We start from the raw sequence: 20,234 nt of genomic DNA, 5'->3' as shown, positions 1-20,234 counted from the left end.
CTTCACCTTCAGAGCCAGATCTCTGGAAGACTGGGGCAGAGTCAACCTGGGATGGCAACAGGGAGGGGAGGGTGGGATAGGGGGTGCTGGGGACCATCCGAGGGGCAGGTTGGTTCCTCCAAAGGATGAGACGCTGAACAGATGACAATGGTGTCACCTGTGTACCCTAAACTCACGTGGGCTGCTGGGAGCATTGGGCTGGTGTTTTTATTGCACCTGTGTCTCTGTGTCCCCTGGAGAAGGAAGGGGCAACCCACTCCAGTATTCTTGCCTAGAGAACCCCGAGGACAGAGGAGCTGGGGGGTGCTACAGCCCATGGGGTCTCAAAGAGTCAGACACGACTGAGCAACTGAATAACTATCTGTATTCGCCCCGAGGCTCACCCAGGTGGGATTGTCTGCCATGGGTGCCTGCGGTCAGCAGGTGCTTCCCTGGGGCTCCATCTTCCGTCACGGGGCCTCTCTGGGCAGCCTGGCATCTCATGGCTCAGAGCTGGCCTGACAAGGGAACATTCCAGGATGGCAGTGGGAAGTTCCAAGGTCACCTGGGCCAAGCTCGAGAAAGGAAGCAGCATCCACCTCCTAATGGGAGGAGCTGGAGACCCTGCACCCTGGGGACCCATCTCCTCCATGGTCCCATCTCCATCCTCTCCCCTCCGGCCCAACACCCACGCCCCACTCTGAGCAAGGGCAGAGCAGGGAGGGGCTCAGACCTGCCCAGGACCCTCACAGAGAAAAAAGACCCAAAGCTCTCAGGTCCCAGGACTTGTGGGGGTGGTGAAGGGAAAGGGTGGAGAGTCACTGCAAGCCCCCAACACACCCTGGGATTGGGAAGGTGCCCAACCAAGGAGAGGATGCCTCCGCTGGAGTCAGTTTCGGTGCCCTGCAGCCTCATTGTGCCACGAGGTGCTGGAGTGTGCCCAGAAAGGCTCAGTGAGGAAGCACATATGGAAGCAAGCCAGAAGCCAGTGACCTGGACGAATTGGCCTAGCCATCTCGGCGGGGGTGGGGGGAGGGGCGGGCTCAAGAGTCCCTCTCACCACAGACCAGCTGTAGCCAGCACCAGCACAGAGCCATCACAAGGGGACCCCCAACTCTGGCTGCAAATCCTGCAGCAGCAGGAAGACAGTCCCCCTGGGGGTGGGCCTGGCCTATGAGCCCCCGCCTCCGGGAACTGATGACCCAGTGACCTGCCAGGCACAGCCAGGGCCAGCCCCTGCAAGCCTCTCCTCAATTGGTTACACCTCACCAGGCCTGAAGCCATTTTATTTGCCCTGGGGCTGCCCTGCGCCGTGCACCCCCAAGTCAGGGGCCAGAGTCCCTCTCTCTGATCCCCTCCTCCCTGCCATGTGACCGCCAAACCCTCAGCCCTCCTCTGGGGAGTGAGAGACTCTGGCCTGGTCCCTCAGCTTCACACATCTTCAGGGCAAAGGACGGATGGCTGAGCAAGACTGACATCTCCTGAATGCCTGAGGCCACCCCGACTGCCCTCCAACCCCACCTCCTAGATTTGGGTGGCCTCTTCCCTCTCTGCCCCTCCTGACATCTCTTCCCTCCACACCCCTGCCCTTCCCTGCTCCAGCCAGACTTCACTGGAATGTCTGGGCTTGGGTCCTGATGGACCCCAAGGTTGGCAAGGCTGGGGGGGACACAGCCGGCTGGCCAAGCCTTAACAGTGACTGGAGACCCTCCTAGGGGAACTTCCGAGTTAAATTTCTGCCTGGGGAGAAGTTTACCAGAATGTACTGAATGGAGACACCAAATTCAGGGTTAAACTAGCAGTTCTAACCCGTGACTGCATTTTAGAATCACCTGGGAAGCTTTTCCCCAAAACACCACTACCCAGGTCCCACCACAGATGTTCGGACCTAATTAAGGCCCAGGCAGCAACTTCTTTTCCCTTTTTCTTTAACTTCTTACTGAAGTATAACATTTATACAGAAGAGCACACATAAGCCTAAGGCTCTATGAATCTTTTTAAATTAAATGCACCTGAGTAACCAGCAGTCTGCTGAGGAAACAGTTTTACTCTCCTCCTCTGAGCCCGGGGATGGTGTTCAGTCACTGTGCCCCATGGAGGAGAACCATGCTCTTGGTTTTAGCACCAGGGGATTCCTTGGCCAGGCGTTCTTTGAGATCCGCCCAGGTGATTTCTCCAGAGCAGCTGGGGTCCAGAACACTGGCCTGGACACCTCCACCACCTTGCGCAGCACACTACGGCCCTAGCCTACCCCCAACTATTTCCCTTGACAAAGATGAAGAGCTTCAGAGGCACCAAGCTCAACGGTTACTTCTTAAATTAACAGACACAAGTCCCCACGGCGCCCCCTCTCCCAGGGCTGTCCCCTGTGGCAGGGGCCTCCTGAGCTGGGCCTACTGCTGGTGTTCACCACTAACCCTGGCTGTCTCTGAGATGGTCCTTCCAGAAACTGCCACGGCTGTCAGGGCTCAGGAACCTGCTACTGCCTCCCCACCCTGGATGCCATTTCCCCTCCTGAACTGGAGGCTTTAGGATGCACCTGCTGGGCGGGGGCAGCCCGGCTCAGGAGGCCTTATCCTGGGGCTGCATGGTTAGGAGGCAGCTGCTTTCTCATAGCGGGCCACGGAAACTCCTCTGCCTCGACAGTCGGGGTACCATCCAGGGGGCTGGGCTGAGGGACAGGGCGCCCAGCTGAAGGCAGCCCTCTGAGTGCGAACCTCGAGCTCGAGCCACTGTGGTCGGCAGGTTTGGAGTGGCTGGCCCCAGACACCGGGCTTTACCGAGGTCAAGGCAGCCAAGACCGTCACCATCTCCAGGGCCTGCCAGGGACCTACGTGGGAGAGCAAGCAGGAAGCTGAGCCCAGGCTGCAGAAGGCCCAGTGGGGGATAATGGCCTCGACTGAGAAGGAGACTCAACTCAGAACAGCGTGGTGCACAGCGGGCAGGGATTACTAAGGCCTGGGTGCCCCGGGCCCCTCAGGAAGCGAACACTGGCAGCACGTGGGGGCAGCACACGGTACACCAGGCAACCGGCCCTGGGACCCCGCCCACCATGCCTGTCCTTGTGCCACGTGACTGCCTCTCCGCTGAGGTTTATTGGCCGCCTTGGCCGGGCTGGGCCAATCAGATTCTCTCCCCGGACTTCGGTGGTGTGGGCGTGGAGCCCGACCGGGAGAAGGCGGAGCTGGAGGCTCAGCTCTGTGCGAACTAGGCCAGGCCCGGGCAAGACTGAAGGGAGTCCAGCTAAACCTAGGGCTGGGGGCCTGGCAGCAGAGGCAGCCACGTGGGAAGGGAGGAGACGGGCAGCGGTGGGCAGAGGGGCAGAGATGGGAGACCCTGTGCGCCGTGAGGGAGAGGGCCAGAGTATCATTCACTTCTTTTCACTGGTTTGGCATTTTCAGTGTCTTTTCCAGGTCTGATCATTTTATGGCCTGGCCGTTCCTTCCCGCTACCAGACGATGCCCCTGCCTTCCATCCTCACGTTCTACTTGAGATGATGAATGGAGGTCAGTCCCTTGCAACCCCATGACCCCTGAACCTGCAGCTCTCTCCCCAACCCCAGCATCATGTCTTTGTAGTGACCCCCACTGAGCAAACCCTGTCCTTCTCGTCCTTCACGTGGGTCTTGCTAGGGAGGCAGACGTGCTGGTGTGAAGGGCCAGGGATGCTCCCAGATCCATCAGATCATAGCCAGCCAGGGAGCAAAGAGGACACCCCCTCCCGACACTTTCTGTCACACCTGCACATGAGGCTGTTTGCTAAACCCAACTGTTTGCTCAAGGGGAGCATCAAATTAATTAAAGAAGGAGGTCTGCAAGCAAACCGACACCTAAGTCTATAAATGCTTCTAGGTGAGGAGGTCAAAACCTAAGCACAGGGAACGCCCTGGTGATCCAATGGCATAAGAATCCGCCTGCCAGTGCGAGGGGTAGTGGTTGGATCCCTGGCCTGAGAAGATCACACGTGCTGTGGAGCAACTAAACTCGTGAGCCACAACTACTGAACCCTGTGCGCCCTAGAACCTGGGCTCTGCAACAGGAGATACCACTGCAAAGAGAAGCCTGAGCCCCCAGCTAGAGAAAGCCCTCCCATAGGAATGAAGAGCCAGTGTGGTCAAAAGCTAAATAAGAAATAACTCATAAAAACAAAAACCTAAGGACAACCAGTCAAAAACAAGTAACCAAAAGGTGGAGGCAACCCAAGTGTCCATTGAGGAAATAGAAAAACAGACTGTTATCTATTCAGTCAATGGACTATTATTATTCATCCTGAAAAAGTAAGGAAGTCCTGACGGATGCCACACATCAAACAATACCAACACAGAGGGCCTCATTTTAGGTGAAATAAGCCAGTCACCAAAAGACAAACACTGATGCAGTACTCTAGGAGGTGCTTACACGAGGTCCCTGGAGTCATCAAATTCATAGACAGCAAAATGTTGGTTGCCAAGGGCTCAGGGAAGGGAGAGGGGAAGCTGTTTGGTGAGTGTAGAGCTTTAGTCTTGCAAAATGAAAAGACTTCTGGGTACTGGTTGCAGGACAATGTGAACGTGCTTAACAGCACTGAGCTGATACACTTTACAGTTTTTTTAATGGGGGTTTTTCTTGGCCATGCTGTGCATCTTGCAGGACCTTAGTTCTGTAATCAGGGATTGAACCTGTGCCCCGTGCAGTGGAAGCACGGAGTCCTAACCAGTGGACCACCCGGGAATTCCCATATATGCACTTTAAAATGTTTAAGATGTTTAATTTTAGGTTATGTATATTTTACCACAATTAAAAGTGAAAAAAAAAATTTTTTTAACCACACAGAAAATACTGATGCAAGTAAATGAGATAACATATATGGAAGTGCCTGGAACAACATAGGCATTTAATGGGTGTTAGAGTCTGTTTTCCTTTTCTTCCTTAACTCTGGTCCTTGATTCCTGATGGTCTAAAAGAATGAACCAGATGAGACTAACTTATAAGAGGCTAATGAACACTGCAGAAGTCCTTGGGTTTCTTTCCTTAAGTAGGTGAGATAGTCTGCATAACAGTTTTGTTGCATAACAGATCTGTTTGAAGATGGAGGAGAACGAAAAGGAGGAGAAAAGGATTCAAGAGAAAATGAGCTTGCCTCACGGCATTTTCCTTCGTGCAGATTTCCTGCGGGATGTGTGTTGAGCATAGGAGCGTGTGTAGAGGTATTGACTGGACCGGCAGCTTTAGCCACGACGTCATATTTCATCTAGTCCCAACCTTTTCAGGTGTTTGCTTATCTCCCTTTACAAATGAGAGAACCGAAGCTCAGGGAAATAGACTGCCCAAATGAAGCGGTGGGGCCAGAATATGGGGCTGGTCTGTATCCATCTGGGTGGCAATGCGCTCTTCTCCAGCCCTCCAGCTCTACGTGGATGTCATCTTGCAGGGTGCTCAGCAGACCTGTGCTGGCGTCAACCCTGGATGTCTGCCATGGCGTGGGTAGAGGAGACACCGCACCTGTGCTCTGCAGCTGCCTCTCCCACCTGTGTCACAGTGAGCACAGTTTTGGGGGGAAAAGAGGAAGAAAACGTTTATCTGTCTGCCTAGCAACTGCTGGCCTATTCTCTGAAAAAGACCTCGGGATGGAGACGCTCCTCCTGCCAGGGTGTCTGGCTGGGCTTGGGCCCCTCTGTCTTGGGCTCCTGGCCTCTGTCTTCCCGGGAAAGAGGATGGGTCACTCAAATTTCTACCAGCCCCCGACCTTGTAAATTCCTACCAGGCACATGGGCTTCGGGGAACAGAGCACTGTCATCTTTCTCCAGCAAAACAGCTGCCAGTCTGAACACTGATTTCCCAGAAGGTCACACAAGGACTCATGAGCTCGTGTCTGGCCCTGGTTCAAAGGAAAGTTGTTCTGTGAGTCTGGTGCTCTGGAACCAGGCCTAGGCAGCGTTTCCTGGGTGCCACGGCAGTCATTAGGGAAGCAGAACACCCCCAGGGCCTCGTGGTTGCACTAGGGAACAAAGGGTGTGTGGTTTCTCCCCACCTGTTTGTCTCTCTCTCCCTCCCACTCTTGACTCAAAAACTTAGGTCAAACCAGAGAGCTGAGAACATCTTCCCACCAGCCCCCATCCTCTTTGCTAAAAGCCTGCAGTGTAGCTGAAAGCAGCCTGGAGTGAGGATCTGGCCGGTGGAGGCTGTCCTCTTGGTAGAGAACTTGAGTGCCAGGCAGGGACCCTGAGGCCGCGGGCTTGGCCCTGCTATGAGAACGGTCAGACCTGCACCCGAAAGCACGTGGCTTCCCCTGGTGCCCCCTCCTGGATCTTCCTGGAAGCAGCAGCTCTGCCCAGCACCCTGTCCGCTGGGCCTGGCTCTGAGCCTGGTGCTGGCTTTGCACGTGGCCGCCTCACTTGCAGGAACCATCTCTGTTGCCTTTAGGAATTAAGCAGCTTAGCCCACACCCAGTTGGTATTTTCAGAATTTCTGATAAACAAAATAAATATACAGCTTATATAACACTCCTGGCTGGAAAGTCAACAACGGCTGGCTTGGCTGAGCAGCTGACCAGAGCCCCAAAGGCAACATGTCTGGGGTGGCTGGTGATGAAGGAGCCCGTTGTTGGGCCACCCTATCAAAACCCTTTGTTCTAAACTTTCTAAAGCGAACTCTCCACAAAAGAGTGAACTCCAAGCCCATTTCAGAGTGAGGTTTGCTACGGGCGGAGGTCTCAGCGGTGGCAACGAGCACCAACCAGGCCCTGGTGCAGCTCCAAACCAAGAGCTTCCCCCGAGTTCTCCCATTTCATCCTCAAACTAATGCCAGATGTAAACACTGAAATTAGTACCCATTATAGATCAAGAAGGGCTTCCTAGGTAGCGCTACTGGTAAAGAATCTGCCTGCCAGTGCAGGAGATGTAAGAGACACAGGTTCAATCCCTGTGTTGGGAAGATCCCCTGGAGGAGGGCATGGCAACCCACTCCAGTATTCTTGTCTGGAGAATCCCATGGACAGAGGAGCCTGGCAGGGTACAGTCCATGGGGTTGCAGAGTCAGACACAATGACTATCTCCCAGAGTTGGCTCAAACGCATGTTCATTTTAGAAAGCATGTATTCACGGAGATCAAGAAGCAGGTCTGGGGGTTTGCAATAGCTCAACTGGCCCTCAGCATCGACTACCCTTCCTGCTGGCAGCTTTTAGTGTTGCTAAAACCCACCTTTCCCAGACTCCCTTGCAGCCTGGGCTCGGGTTGAGCACTGAGTTCTGTCCTTACACACAGATTGGCTCCTGGGTTTGATGAGCAAGGCCATGGTGCCCACAGCAGTGAATTCAGAGGTGGCTCTGATTCCCCAGGCAGAGGGTAACTCTCTTGGTGAGCCCTTCTCATGTGTCCTGGGAGCTGTTCCTGGAGGCCTTGCCCAGTGTCTGCTCCTCCAGACTTTCCTGTGTTTTTGTAGAGACCTAATTCCCTTTAGGTAAGTATGTATTTATATATTTTTATTTACTTTTTGGCTGTGTCTCAAGGCTTGTGAGATCAAACCAGTCAAAATTAAAAGAAATCATCCCTGAATATTCATTGGAAGGACTGAAGCTGAAGCTCTAATACTTTGGCCACCTGATTCAAAGAGCTGATTTATTGGAAAATATTCTTATGCTGGTTAAGATTTAAGACAAAAGGAGAAGGGGATGACAGAGAATGAGGTGGTTCAAAGGCATCATCGACTAAAATGAACGTGAGTTTGAGCAAACTCTGGGAGATAGTGAAGGACAGAGGAGCCTGGTGTGCTGCAGTCCATGGGGTTGCAAAGAGTCAGACATGACTTACCAACTGAACAACAACTATTGAAAATACCTGCAGAGGATTCCGTTTTCTGTTCTGACATGCTTGATATGGTCCTGGAGTAGACACCAAGCAGTCCTCCTCCAGATGCCCCCTTGGCCTCTCCCGTTGGCTTGGAGCTCAGGGTGTGTGGGCAGCAGTGGCTGGAAGGAAGAGCTGGTGTGCATGGGACTTTAGAACCTGGAGGCCAGCCGGCAGCTGCTTCAGGATTAGGGAGGGAGCCAGGGAGGAAGGACTTGCCAGAGAGAACAAGCAGTCCTGCTGGGAAGATGCTGGGATACCGAGAGACCAAGAGGAAGAGGAGGAGAGAAGGACATCAGCCAGAGGATGGGTGGGGATGGGATGGGGGGCAGGGCGAGTCTGCCCATCCAATAAGATGCTTTCAAATATAAATAGCTGAAAACACACTTCAAAAAAAAATTTTTTTAAGACATTTTATCATCATGGATAACAAAGATTCCAAAGACAGAACAGGGCCAGCAGTTCAGTAACATCTTCCACGAGCCAGGTTGCTTTCATCCTCCAACTGCCCCATTCTTAGTGGGTCTACTGAACTCAGGGAGCTGTCCTCATGGTCACAAGATGGCTGCACTGTTCCAGGTGACCCATCCAGACACATCACCTTCTCAGACCCTCATCCCTTCTAGTGCTTCTGTTTTCATCAGGGAGGAAGCTGTCCTAGAATCTAACTCCAGTCGACTTCCCTTCACATCCCACTGCCCACACTGGGTGGCATGCCCATCCTCACCTAGTCACTGGCTGGAAAAATACACTTCAGTACTGGCTTCTGCCAGGGGCGCTCAACCCTGGCAGAATATTAGACTCTTCTAGAGAACTTTAAAATATATATATACTTTAAAATTTTGTGTGTATATATATAAATATAACTTTGTAAGTTCTTTCTATATACATATATATATGAATACATACATACATGTAATGTATTAACGCGCAGTTTCCTCTCCAGAACACAGAATTAAAGGCTCGGGATCCTTGACAACGGTGTGTGCAGGGAGATGGGTGGCTGGGGGGTGGGCAAGGAGGCACTGGGAGCAGGGGAGCTCTCGGGGCCCTGACCAGGGAAGGTGGCCTACCTTTCCTCAGCTCCTAAATGGTTCTCCCTGCCTGCGGGCAGATTCTCTGTTGGGGGCCAGAGTGAGGTACTCCGCCCATGGCAAAGGTCATGAGGAAGGAGGCTCGGCATACGCAAAGGCGGGATCGAGCCTCAGGACTCCCCCTGGAAATCCTCGAGCATCTACCCCCGTAACCAGAGCCTGCCTACTTTACTACTTTGTGCTCACCTACACCTCTGACTTTACGGGGGGCTGTCCCCCACCACCTCTTTCAGAGAAGGAGTTAACTTAGAGCTCCAGTTAATAAAAACTTCTGGGCGTGACAAGAGTGTTTTAACCTACAAACTCCTCTGAAGGTTCTCTAGCCTGCCTGACAGGCTTGTCCGGCCACATGTGATCGCTCACAGCCTCCCAACCGTGAGAGGCACGAGATGCTTTAAACCTTCTAAAAACAGGTTCCTTAGAAAAGTTAGAAAACTATTAGTATAAGTATAATGGGCTGATTAGAAATTGTATTGGTGAAGGGTTTTTCATTTGTTGAGCAATGTTTGTTGCTAAGTCTCCATATCCCCTGCCCTTACACACATTAATGAATATATAGAAGAAATAAGTATTAACCTTTGATATTAATCATGTTAGACCTTAGGCTAAGTAAATTCTTTCCTTAACTGAAACCCACTACACCCTCACCCTATAGGAATGTAACTTTATTTGGGTGGCATCTGTTTTAAGAATAATCACCCCTGGAGAAATAAGTGTCCTGGTTGACTGACCGCTGTCACAAGGAGAGGGTCATAATTTGTTAGCAGGCCCCCTGGCCAGAAGATGATGTAACACCCCTAAGACCTCTGTATACATTTGTATGAAGCACCTGACTTTAATAAAAGTCAGGACTGCTGTCCCCACGTGACTTTTGTATAACATCTCAGTGTATAAAAACAGACTCTGGAAAATAAAGAATTGGGATCAGTTTCTCGAAATACTGGTCTCCCCATGTCGCTCTCTCTCTCACTCTGGCTGAGTCTCCATCTGGAGCGCGGAACCCACCATGCTTACTAATTATGCCTGGGCTTCTAAGATCCGACCGGGGAGGCCTCAGTGTCTCCTCTCCTTCGGGAGAACGGAAGGACGCCTGTGGCCTATGTAAGTGGTGCAAACTTCTTGTCTTGAAGTTTTATTGGTCTCCCGCGTAAACCAAGCCACTCAGCCTCTTTTCTCCACTGAATTTTCCTACTGAGCTATCCTTATTCTATTACTCTTTATATCTTTAATTAATATCTAATTGAAGCTATTGTATCCTGACCCTCGCCGACGCCGTCCCCACTTCGAATACCCTGGATCAGCTGGGGCTGGACCCCGGCAATTCTCCATCATCTGCAAGGCACCACCCGTCTTCCAGGTGCTTTTACAGGTGTCTGTTTATTCCTGTGCTTATTGTCTGGTCCATACAAGTAGCAAACACTTGCTGCCCAATATCGATGCTCCTGGGCTTCCTTCGTGGCTCAGTGGTAAAGAATCTGCCTCCCAATGCAGGAGACTTTGGTTAAATCCCTGGGTGGAGAAGACCCCCTGAAGATGGTAATGGTAACTGACTCCAGTATTCTGGCCTGGGAAACCCCATGGACAGAGGAGCCTGGCGAGCTACAGTCCTTGGGGTCACAAAGGGTTAGACATGACTGAACAACAACAGCGATGCTCCTCCTTCCGCTGGGAGAGGGGTGCTGCGAGACGGGATGTGAGTGGAGGTGACCCGTGTGTGAGCCTCTGCATCTGTACCCCCGCCTCAGTGAACCCCCAAGGCCTGCTCTGAACAGGAGACCACCGTTAGCAGGGGCGAGGGGAAGTTCCAGGAACAGAGCCCTGCCAGCCTCCCATGGCATTCACCACGGCCACTCTGAGGTCAGCCTGTTCCTGCAGCTATCAACCCCTTCCTAAGTCACCCCAGTCAAACAAACCTCCTGAGAAGCACAGACCCTGTGTTTTTTCCACAATGTCCCCAGTACCCAGGACTGTCCACTCAAAAAATTGCTGTTTTTTTTTTTTTTTTTTTCTCTCTCTCTTGTGGTTAAGACTCTGCACTTCCAATGCAGGGGGCATGGGTTTGATCCCCGGTCCAAGAATTAAGATCCCACAGGCAGTGAGGCATGGCCAAAAAAGTAAAAAATAATTTAAAAAAATTTTGCTGAAGCAACAAATGAGTGGAGGAAATCTCCCCTCTGTTTTATAACAACAGCAAAAGAAGAGACTGTGACCACAGCAGACTGCTTGCTTGTTTTCTGTCTGAGAGTCTAAATACTAGGAGCACCAAAGAGTGGAACCAAAGGGTGCTTTGCCAAGGTTTCAGCTGCCCAGCTAAGAACCGGGATGTCAAGGTGCCCTCCGTGCCCTCTGTCCAGTGTGATGGGGGTTGTGAGGAGCCACCCAGAATGTCACCCCCTCTCACCAGTGACCTGTAAGTTGGGATGGTTCTTGGTCATTTACATTTTAGACGATGGCAATTGTTTGGAAAGGCTGAATCAATTGTGCAAATATTTTTTCAGCGCATTCCTTAATCCAGGAAAAAAAAAACAGTAGAGGGGATCACGATAGTGAGATTTGAGTTTAAATCTAATTAGGAAATAGGGTCAGTCCAGGTTAGTCCTGTTGGTCAGGTTTAGGACATCACAATACAACAGCTTACACTGTTAGTCTTGTAACAGAGGTGGTGAGTGGGAAGAGGAGGAGGAGGGAGAAGAGGGCGACGGTGACTTTTCCCAGAGCACAGAGAACGATGCAGATCAGGTGTTTGGAGACCCTGAACCATCTCCTCTCCAAGCTGTGCGTTTCCAGCTCTCTCGACACTGTCTCAGCCAAGGGTTTTGAGGACACATCCCTGCAGGTGACACTTCCATGGTGTCAGGGAGGAGACAGGGAGATGCAGACCCTGTGAATGGTGCCGCGAGACCAGGCTGCACCCCTTCTGAGTCTGGGCTTCCTCCTCTGTGGAGGGCGTACAGAGCTGCTGGTGGTGGGGGCTGGGTGGGGAGGAGTGGATCCAGCCAAGCCTTCCTTCTTCCTCCTCCTCTGGCCTGGGGGTGGCTCTGTTCTGGGAGGTCAAGGGACACGTCGCTTTTGAGCAGGATGCTGTCTGTTAATTCGGCTTAAACCTTACTGGATGCGGGAGTCTGGAGCTCAGGGCCAGGGGGCCGGAGACTTTAATTTGGGAGGAGAAGCTGGGGGAGGTGGGGGCACTGAAGTGTGGGGTCCTGGGAAACCAGAGTGAGGGGGAGAGTGCTGGAAGGAGGGATGTCCTGGCAGGGGGCTGCCATGGGGACGAAGTGTTTTTGGGCAGAGAGCAGGCAATGGTTCAGCCGATGATGGTTCAGCCGATGATGGTTCAGCCGGGTGGGGGGTGGAGGGGAGGAGAGTGGGGACGGGGCAGTGACTCAGGGAAGTGATCTGGGGAAGACTTTGCTTTTGTTTTCAGTCAGTTATTTGGATATTTGCAAAATAAGTAACAGGCACACACAGAACATCCAGTGACCCCGTCCTCTCCCCTGCCCTCCTGGAGTGGATGAGGTAACAGCCAGTGGCCAGGATTGGCTTGTCTCCCCCGCAGTCCCCTCACCCGCCAGCCTGACTGATGCCCTGCTTCCCACGGTCCTCACTGGACCCTGAACCGGGTCCTCAGGCCCCTCAGGCCAGACCCCGGCCCAGAAGCTACTGCACAGTGGGGTCCCAGTGCTGCCCCAGCTCCCCGTCCTCCCACCCCAGAGGCAGCACGCTGGAGTCACCCAGGGGGTCACGTGGACCATCCACCACGGGTCTCACCCAGGGACCCCTGCCCCCGCCTCCTTCGTCCCCACTCTGCTAGACTCCCTGAAATGGAGCTGACATCCCCAAGTTCCAGGGCCCTGAGGCTAAAGGGAAGCTCTGAGGAGAACTTTGCTTCTCCTCAGCTGACAGTGAGGTGGGACTGGAGAGGGTGTAGGGGGGGGATGGGGGATGGGGGAAGGGGGGTGGAGGTGGGGTGGGACTGGAGAGGGTGGGGGGGGATGAGGGGATGGGGGGGTAGGGGAAGGGGGGTGGAGGTGGGGTGGGACTGGAGAGGGCGGGGGGGGGGGATGGGGGGTAGGGGAAGGGGGGTGGAGGTGGGGTGGGACTGGAGAGGGCGGGGGGGGGGGATGGGGGATGGGGAAGGGGGGGTGGAGGTGGGGTGGGACTGGAGAGGGTGGGGGGGATGAGGGGATGGGGGGTGGGGGAAGGGGGGTGGAGGTGGGGTGGGACTGGAGAGGGTGGGGGTTGTAGGGGTGGGGGCTGGGGGTTGAGGTGGGATGGGACTGGAGAGGGCGGGGGCGGGGTGGGACTGGAGAGGGTTGGGGCGGGGTGCAGAGACTCGGAGTCCGGGGCTGGTCCGAAGCTTTATTGCTCTATGTTTAGTGTAGCGTGGGGGCGGGGCTGGGTGGGAAGGATGCACTTGAGCAGCGGGGCACCAGGGGAGCCCTCCAAGGGTGCAGTACGGTGAGGCCAGGGCACCGCTTCAGTGACGAGGCATCTGTGGGGGACACGAAGGGCAGTGAGGCCCTTGTCTGGCCGGCGGCTCCCCAACCCCACCCCCGTCCCCACCTCCCACTTCTCACCTTGGCCGGGCTCGGCGGGTATCTGGCTTTGAGGGTCTCTTCGTTCAGCAGAGGCCTCACCAGGCAGGAGCGGCGGTGCGAGAAGGTCTCGAAGCTCTTCCTGCCGTGGTAGGACCCCATGCCGCTGTCCCCTGTGGGGGCACTGGCTCAGTGTAGCCCGAGACTCTGATGCTCCTCCTGTGCCCCTTCTCCCATTCGCCCACCCTGGCCAATCCCCGGTTCTGCCTGGGCCAATCCCTGACCTGGGGTGTCTGCCGCGGTGCCTACAGCCCTGGGCCTGAAGAGTCTCACCCCAACCGGCCACTAAGAGAGGCTCTGTGGCCTCTCTCAGGGCCCAGGTGAGAGTCTCGAGGTTCAATGTGGCTTTTGGGTGTGCTGGCAAAGGAGGGGTTGGGGGAGTCTGAGACTCAGCCCAGGGATGGGGGACACCCAGGGGTGGGGCAGCAGGCAGCAAGCTCAGCCCCCAGACTCACCCACACCCCCGTAGGGCAGCGAGTGCACGCTGATGTGGACAACGACGTCGTTGGCTGTCACCCCGCCGCTGGAGGTCTCCGCGATCATCTTCTTAATCACCTGCAATACCCCCTGGCCTCAGTCTCCACCCAGGACCCCCCAGCCCTCCCCACCTGTGCAAGTCCAGGAGCTGCAAGGATGTGAGCTAGTGGAGGCCGAGCCCCAGCCTGAGGCCGCTCCCCCTGCCCCCAGAGTCCCAGGCTGGGTCCCCCACTCTCCCCATGGGGATTTGTGCTAAGATGGGAAGAGCAGTAGTTCCCACAACACCGAGAATAGCACCAAGCGGGTCAGCATCTCAGTCAGTGTTCTGTCCGGACTTCAGAGATGAGGGGAAAGGGACTCAGGAAGGTGAGGGGACATCGCACAGCAGGGAGTATGGGGCTAGAATCTGTTCCGTGGGTCTGCGTTTGCAGGGGTGCTGAGCTGGGTTCCCAGGATCCTGGGGAGGGTGCCTGGCCCACCTTGTCGTTCGGTGAGAAGACGTAGAGCGCCAGGGGCTTCTCGCGCTGGGTGATGAACTGGATGGCCTCCTCCAGGCTGTGCACACACATGATGGGCAGGACGGGCCCGAAGACCTCCTCCTGCATCACCGGGGACTCGGGGTCCACGTCCGTAAGGATGGTGGGGGCTAGGCAGGGAGAGGCCAGCGTCAGCCGGCGCCCGGACCCGCCCAGGCACGTGGCCTTCTCTCCCAGCCCTTTACAGACGAGGTCCCCGGGCTCCGCGAGGGGCAGGAGGAGGCCCTCCATCTGGGCTCCACCCTGGAGGGTCATGGGGAGGACAATGGCATAACCAGTATGGGGGTCCCTGGGGGCCCCACTTCAGGCCGCATGAGCCCTGCTGGAGCTCCTCAGCCTCCTGGCAAACTGGGGGCCAACTGGGCCCCCATCTGCTGACCCCCAAGCCCAGGCAGGAGGCCCCTCCCGCTTGGCACACCTGGGGCTCCCATGGTCTCTGCCGCTAGCACCCTCTGCTGAAGCTACTTGGATGGAGCGGAGGTGGGGCTCCTTTAGGCCTTGGGGGTAGGGAGCTAAGGTCTGAGGAGGGGCCTCCCAGGTGGCGCCCAGCTCCTGCCCATGGAGAGGCCTGGAGTCAACCCGGGCCATGGGTGAAAGCAGCTATATTATATGCACCGAAGGGCTTCACCTGCCCCTCGAGGGTCTGTGCCCATTTCCACCAGCCCTTCCGGAGGGCTGGCACACGCACCGATGTAGCGGGTGGTCGCGTCCCCGGTGCCTCCGTAGGCGACCTTCTGGCCCTCCAGCAGGCCCATCACCCTCTGGAAGTGCCGGGAGTTGATGATTCTCCCGTAGTCCCTGGACTTCTTGGCGTCCTCCCCGTAGAACTCCTGAGGAGGTGGCAGGCTCCAGGTGAGGACTGGATGCTCATCGTGGCCACAGGCTGCAAGGCCATAGCAACTCCAAACTGGGAGTATGTGGGCACTGCCTGGTGGAGCAGTGCCACTAAAAACTGCGGGGCTGCCACACCCCTGCTGCCCACCGCCTTCCCCAGGGCATGAAGTGCTGTTGTTTGAAAGAAATACATGCAGGGCGTCTGGACATCACATTGGGCCCAAACATGTGTCCACAGCACGGAGGACGGAGGGGACACGCCACATGAGCAGTGACTGCCTCTGGGGGTGGGATTCCAGGTAGAGCTCTTTTCCTTCTCTGTGCTTTTTAATCTTTTCCAAATTACAGTGCGTGTGGACTACTTGCATGATCAGAAAAAAAATTCAGTCTTTTCGTTAGTCCACGCCCATGTCACTGCCTGGCAGCCCGTCACCCACCCCCGGTGCCAGCACTCACTTTCAGGGACTTTTTGAGCTTCTCCACGACTTGGCTCTGGATAGAGGGGTCACACAGGATGTAGTCGGGGGCCACGCAGGTCTGGCCACTGTTCATGAACTTTCCCCAGGCGATGCGTCTGTGAGAACGCCAGGTTACAGGGCATTCTGCCAGCCGTGGGGAGGTGGGAGGGGGCTCCCCAGGAATAAGCCTCTGGCCTGGTTGGCCCAGGGTCAGGCTGTAAGAGGCTGAGCTGTGAACTGTCCATGGGAATGGGGGGGCATGCCTCGGTGCCCCACTGGCTTCCAGATTCCTGCCAGAGCACACTCATGACCCTGGACGTGATCCCTGGGCCTGCAGTGACCTCATCACCGACTGGCAGGAGGATGTCTGGGGCAGGGGGTCTGGGGTGGGTGGCCTTTGTACCCCTCTTTCAACAGCCTTGAGCCCTGCACGGCCAGGTGTCACCTGCTCAGGGTCCCCACGTCCCAGAAGGCCAGGCATGCAGGGTGTGAAGGGGGGTAGGGCTCTGGCTCGACGCCCCCACCCCTGCAGGAAGTCTTTCCCGAACTCTCTCTGTGAACATGGTGCCCCCACCCCAGCTCCTGCCAGGACCGCAGGTGCCCAAGGACAAGGCCATGTTGGTGTCACTTGGGGTGCCCTGCTGTCCGCCTAGGTTGGGGGCAGCCTCTCACCTGCAGGCAATGTCCAGGTCGCAGTCCTTGTCCACATAGCAGGGGTTCTTGCCCCCTAGCTCCAGTGTGACGGGGGTCAGGTGCTTGGCCGCAGCCATCATGACGACCCTGCCCACCCCGGTGCTCCCGGTGAACAGGATGTGGTCGAATCTCTCCTTGAGCACCTCCGTGGTCTCAGCGACACCCCCGTTGATCACAGGGTACAGGTCCTGCCAAGCAAGGACGGAGGCGAGGCTCAGACATGGCCACAGCCCCCTCCCCACCTGCCCAGGCAGCCAACTCCAAGCAGACGCCCTCTCCTGGCTCGGGGGTCCATTCTCCTCACCAAGCTGTCCTCACCCCACCCGTGGCTCGGCCTGTGGCTGCAAGAATTCACTATTTCCCCACCCCAAAGACCTGGCCGGGCCTTAGTTCTCAGTGTGCCGGGGGAGCCCATCACCTGGTCCAGGTACTGGGGGAGGATGGTGGCCAGCAGGCTTGCCGTGTTCTCACTCAGCTCCGACGGCTTCAGGACCACCGCATTCCCTGCAGAGCACAGAGAGTCAGGACTGCACCTGGACCACCCCACACTCTGTCCTCCAAGGGACCCAGGACACATGGCGGGAGGCAGGGCTGCATGGACATCCGAACCTGGCTGGGCCTTGGGCACTCAGAGGCCTGGCTGAATACTCTGGTCCTTGCAGCCTCCCAAGACAACTAGCTCCATCAAACCTCTCCCTGACCGCAGGCCCCATCTTTGCCCAGTCCTCAGCACCCCAGACCCCTTCCTCTGCAGTGAAGGATGGGGACCCCTCATGGCTCCCTGACCTGGAGCAGGGCCCACAGTACCTGCAGCGATGGCGCCCACCATGGGCTGGATGGTCAGGTTGAAGGGGTAGTTCCAGCTCCCGATGATTAGGACCACGCCCAGGGGCTCCGAGTGGATGTAGGCCTCATCCTGCTGGGTGTGGGGGGTCTTCTCCACAGGCTCGTCAGCAGCCCATTCAGGGAGTTTCCTGATCATGTAGTCGATCTCCTCCAGGACATACACAATCTCCTCGTAGTAGGCGGTCCATTCATTCTAGAGAGAGGGTTCAGTGAGGTTCACCCCAGGGTGAGGGCCGTGCAGTGGGGGCTCTGAGCAGAGGCCCCAAGGCCCGTGGTGGTCCTGCTTCCCAGCTCTGTGACCCCAAGTGAGCTTCCTACCCTCAGTCTCCAGATCTGCAAAATGGGAGCAAGACAGGACCTTATGCTCCAGGTGGGCCCACTTAGAACTTGACTTGTTCAGCTGCAAGGGAGCCGTTTACTGCAGAATCCCCAGCCCAGAGCACCCGCCAAGAAGGCACAGGGGGTGGGACTGAGAATTAACCTTTGGGTGGTGAGCTGCAAGGACCCCTTTCTGCAAGTGCTGGGGGCTCAGACAGGTTGGACATGTTGAGTTCAAGGTGCCCAAGGGGACCTCAGACCTGATTTGAGGGTCCCTAGTGAGTCAGGGAGTGCTTCCCTGGTGGCAATGGTAAAGATTCCGCCTGCCAATGCAGGAGACACGGGCTCGATCCCTGGGTCGGGAAGATCCCCTGGAGAAGGAAATGGCAACACACTCCGCTATGCTTGCCTGAGAAATCTCATGGAAGGGGAGCCTAGTGGACTACAGGGCATGGGGGTCCCAAAGAGTCTAACATGACTTAGTGACTAAACAACAAGTAAGTCTAGGGGAACAGAGCTGAAGGGTGTCCAGGAAGGCTTATAGATGAAAATAAGACTTGAACCCAGGACAGAGCCCTAAGAAGACCACCTTGAGAAAGTGGCTACAAGAAATATGCGACCAAAGAGAGTCAGGAGGAAATCCAGGAGACCCTCAAGCCAGGAGAGGAGGGACTGGGCAGCCCATGGCAGGGCGTGGGGTGGGGAGGAAGCCAGTGTGCAGGGTGAGGAGAGAGGGAGTACAGAAGGTGTAATAAACAGCTCTCTCTCGAACTGTGATTGTGCAGAGCAAGATGGAAGTTGTGAAGTCAACCACTTGGATTTTCTTGCTTTTGGTTTTTGTCTTAAGGTTAGAAATCTTGAGAGAGTAAAAAAAAAAAAAAAAAAAAAAAAAAACAGTAGCAAAGGGCCAGGAAGCAGAAGGCTTGTAGACTCCAGCCTCTCTGCTCCCCTCCGAGGCAAGACGGGAGGGTGGAAGCAGGTCCAGGTGACTTGGGGGCAGTGAGGGGAAGGGGCTGAGAATTTGGAGGGGTCTGGTTTTGCTCAGAGAGAGGAAAAGATGGGGAGGGAGGGCAGACCCCAGCAGAGTGGCCAGACTGGGCTGTTTCTTGGTATGGAGAACCCAGGGCTCCGCGTGGGCTGAGAGATGGAGGAAAGAGAGGCCAGAGGGGTGTCGTGTTAGCAGGAGATGGTTAACGTGCGCTGGGCTGGGTGGAGAAGGGAGTGAAGCCAGGAGCGGGGATGACAGACGGTGGAAAAGAGCCTCTGGCCCTGTGCAGGGCGCGTGGACCTGGGGCGCCTCGCGCGCAGGGAGAGGAGGGCGCGCAGAGGCGCGCAGTGCTTGGGGGACTAAGTGGCTTCTCTGTTAAGGGGTGGAGCAGTCCGCCCCCGCCCCCGCGCGCAGCGGACATCCTGGGCGCACGCAGTCCGCGCCTCCGGTGGTACGGCTGGCGCACCTTGTGGAGGTCCGCAGCCAGCGCGCCCACGAGGTCCTTCTCTCGTTCGCGGATCAGGCGCCGCAGCCCCTCCAGCTGCTGGACGCGGAACTGGAGCGGGCGCGTCCGTCCCGAGTTGAAGGCGGCTCTGGCCCGCTGCACCACCTCGCTGATTGCGCTCATGGTACCTGGGAATGGAGAGCTCCTTGCAGGCATGGAGGAGAGCGCCCTCCCGCCGGGCACTGAGACCTGGGGTCCCCAGGGCAACACCCACCTTTGCTGCTGATTTTATAGGATGAAGATCTCCCTGGGGTCACTGGGAAGTGGCACCCTTTTGCCTTTTCAGCTCCCTAACCCCGCAGTCTGGACTGTCCTGGTTGGCAGGCTACCCCTGCCCACCAGCAGATGACGGACCCTCACAATGGGGACCCAGCAGCAGTGACCCAGAGTCCTAAGGTTGTCTACACTTGCTCTCTGTGGGGTCTTGGCAGTGTGCTGGGGGCAGGCCCTTCTTGGCACCTCTCAAGCCCCACGCCCACCTCTATCTCTGTGCAGAGCTGTTGACACTCCCAGGCAAACCCTCCAAGTGCTCTCCAGGCACACCCGACAAGGCCAGTCTCCAGATCAGATTAAAGGACTCAGGTGGTGACTCCACACCCACACTGAGTAAACTCAGCATCAGGACACACACCCCACCTTTCTGACTGAGCCTCATTCTCAAAAGCACTGGTGGCTTGTCCCCAGACAGACCCAGGCTGGCTGGGTCTTTGAACTGTCAGCCTTGTCCCGGGCACAAGGAGTAAGAAACGAAACAGGCTACAGACAACAGATACACCAGGCATGTGTGCACTTGCAAGAGCCCGTGGGGACAGGCCCTGCGTGGTGATCTTTTGGTAGGGGGGTGGGAGTTAGGGGGTGGTGGATTAGAGGTGGATTTGCTTTCATTTTTCTGAAGGGCTTCACTTTTCTGCAGCGAATTTGCATTTTCAAAAAATGTTTGTTAATTTGGGGGGAATTCCCTGGCTGTCCAATGGTTAGGGTGCCGAACTTCCACTGCAGGACTGCAGGGGGTGCAGTTTTGATCTCTGGTTGGGGACCTAAGATCCTGCACGTTTGTTCACTTTTTGAATAGGTAATACATGCTCATG

General features: G+C 55.9%; 1 protein-coding gene across 1 annotated transcript; it reads right to left on the bottom strand.

The window, feature by feature from the left end:
• Nucleotides 1-2,570: 2,570 nt before the first annotated feature.
• Nucleotides 2,571-19,269, bottom strand: ALDH3A1 (aldehyde dehydrogenase 3 family member A1). The gene is made up of 12 exons (XM_070774439.1): nucleotides 19,108-19,269; nucleotides 17,297-17,528; nucleotides 16,908-16,993; nucleotides 16,469-16,677; nucleotides 15,795-15,912; nucleotides 15,193-15,334; nucleotides 14,448-14,614; nucleotides 13,947-14,046; nucleotides 13,474-13,604; nucleotides 11,849-11,939; nucleotides 3,031-3,186; nucleotides 2,571-2,809 (listed from the first exon to the last, which is right to left on the bottom strand). The coding sequence occupies exons 1-12, from the start codon at nucleotides 19,267-19,269 to the stop codon at nucleotides 2,571-2,573; spliced, it is 1,833 nt and encodes a 610-aa protein (XP_070630540.1).
• Between the last annotated feature and the right edge of the window lie 965 nt (nucleotides 19,270-20,234).

The sequence above is a fragment of the Bos indicus genome, chromosome 19, assembly GCF_029378745.1.
Source record: "Bos indicus isolate NIAB-ARS_2022 breed Sahiwal x Tharparkar chromosome 19, NIAB-ARS_B.indTharparkar_mat_pri_1.0, whole genome shotgun sequence".
NCBI lineage: Eukaryota > Metazoa > Chordata > Mammalia > Artiodactyla > Bovidae > Bos > Bos indicus.
This window is presented reverse-complemented; position numbering and strand designations above follow the sequence as displayed.

Coding starts and splice junctions, on each gene's coding strand:
- ALDH3A1 (XM_070774439.1), bottom strand. CDS start 19,269: ATGAGCGCAATCAGCGAGGTGGTGCAGCGGGCCAGAGCCGCCTTCAAC. Junction 16,994..17,296: donor GGTGGGCGCCATCGCTGCAG/GTACTGTGGGCC, acceptor TGTGCTCTGCAG/GGAATGCGGTGGTCCTGAAG. Junction 2,810..3,030: donor GTGGCACAAGGACAGGCATG/GTGGGCGGGGTC, acceptor TCTCCCACGTAG/GTCCCTGGCAGGCCCTGGAG.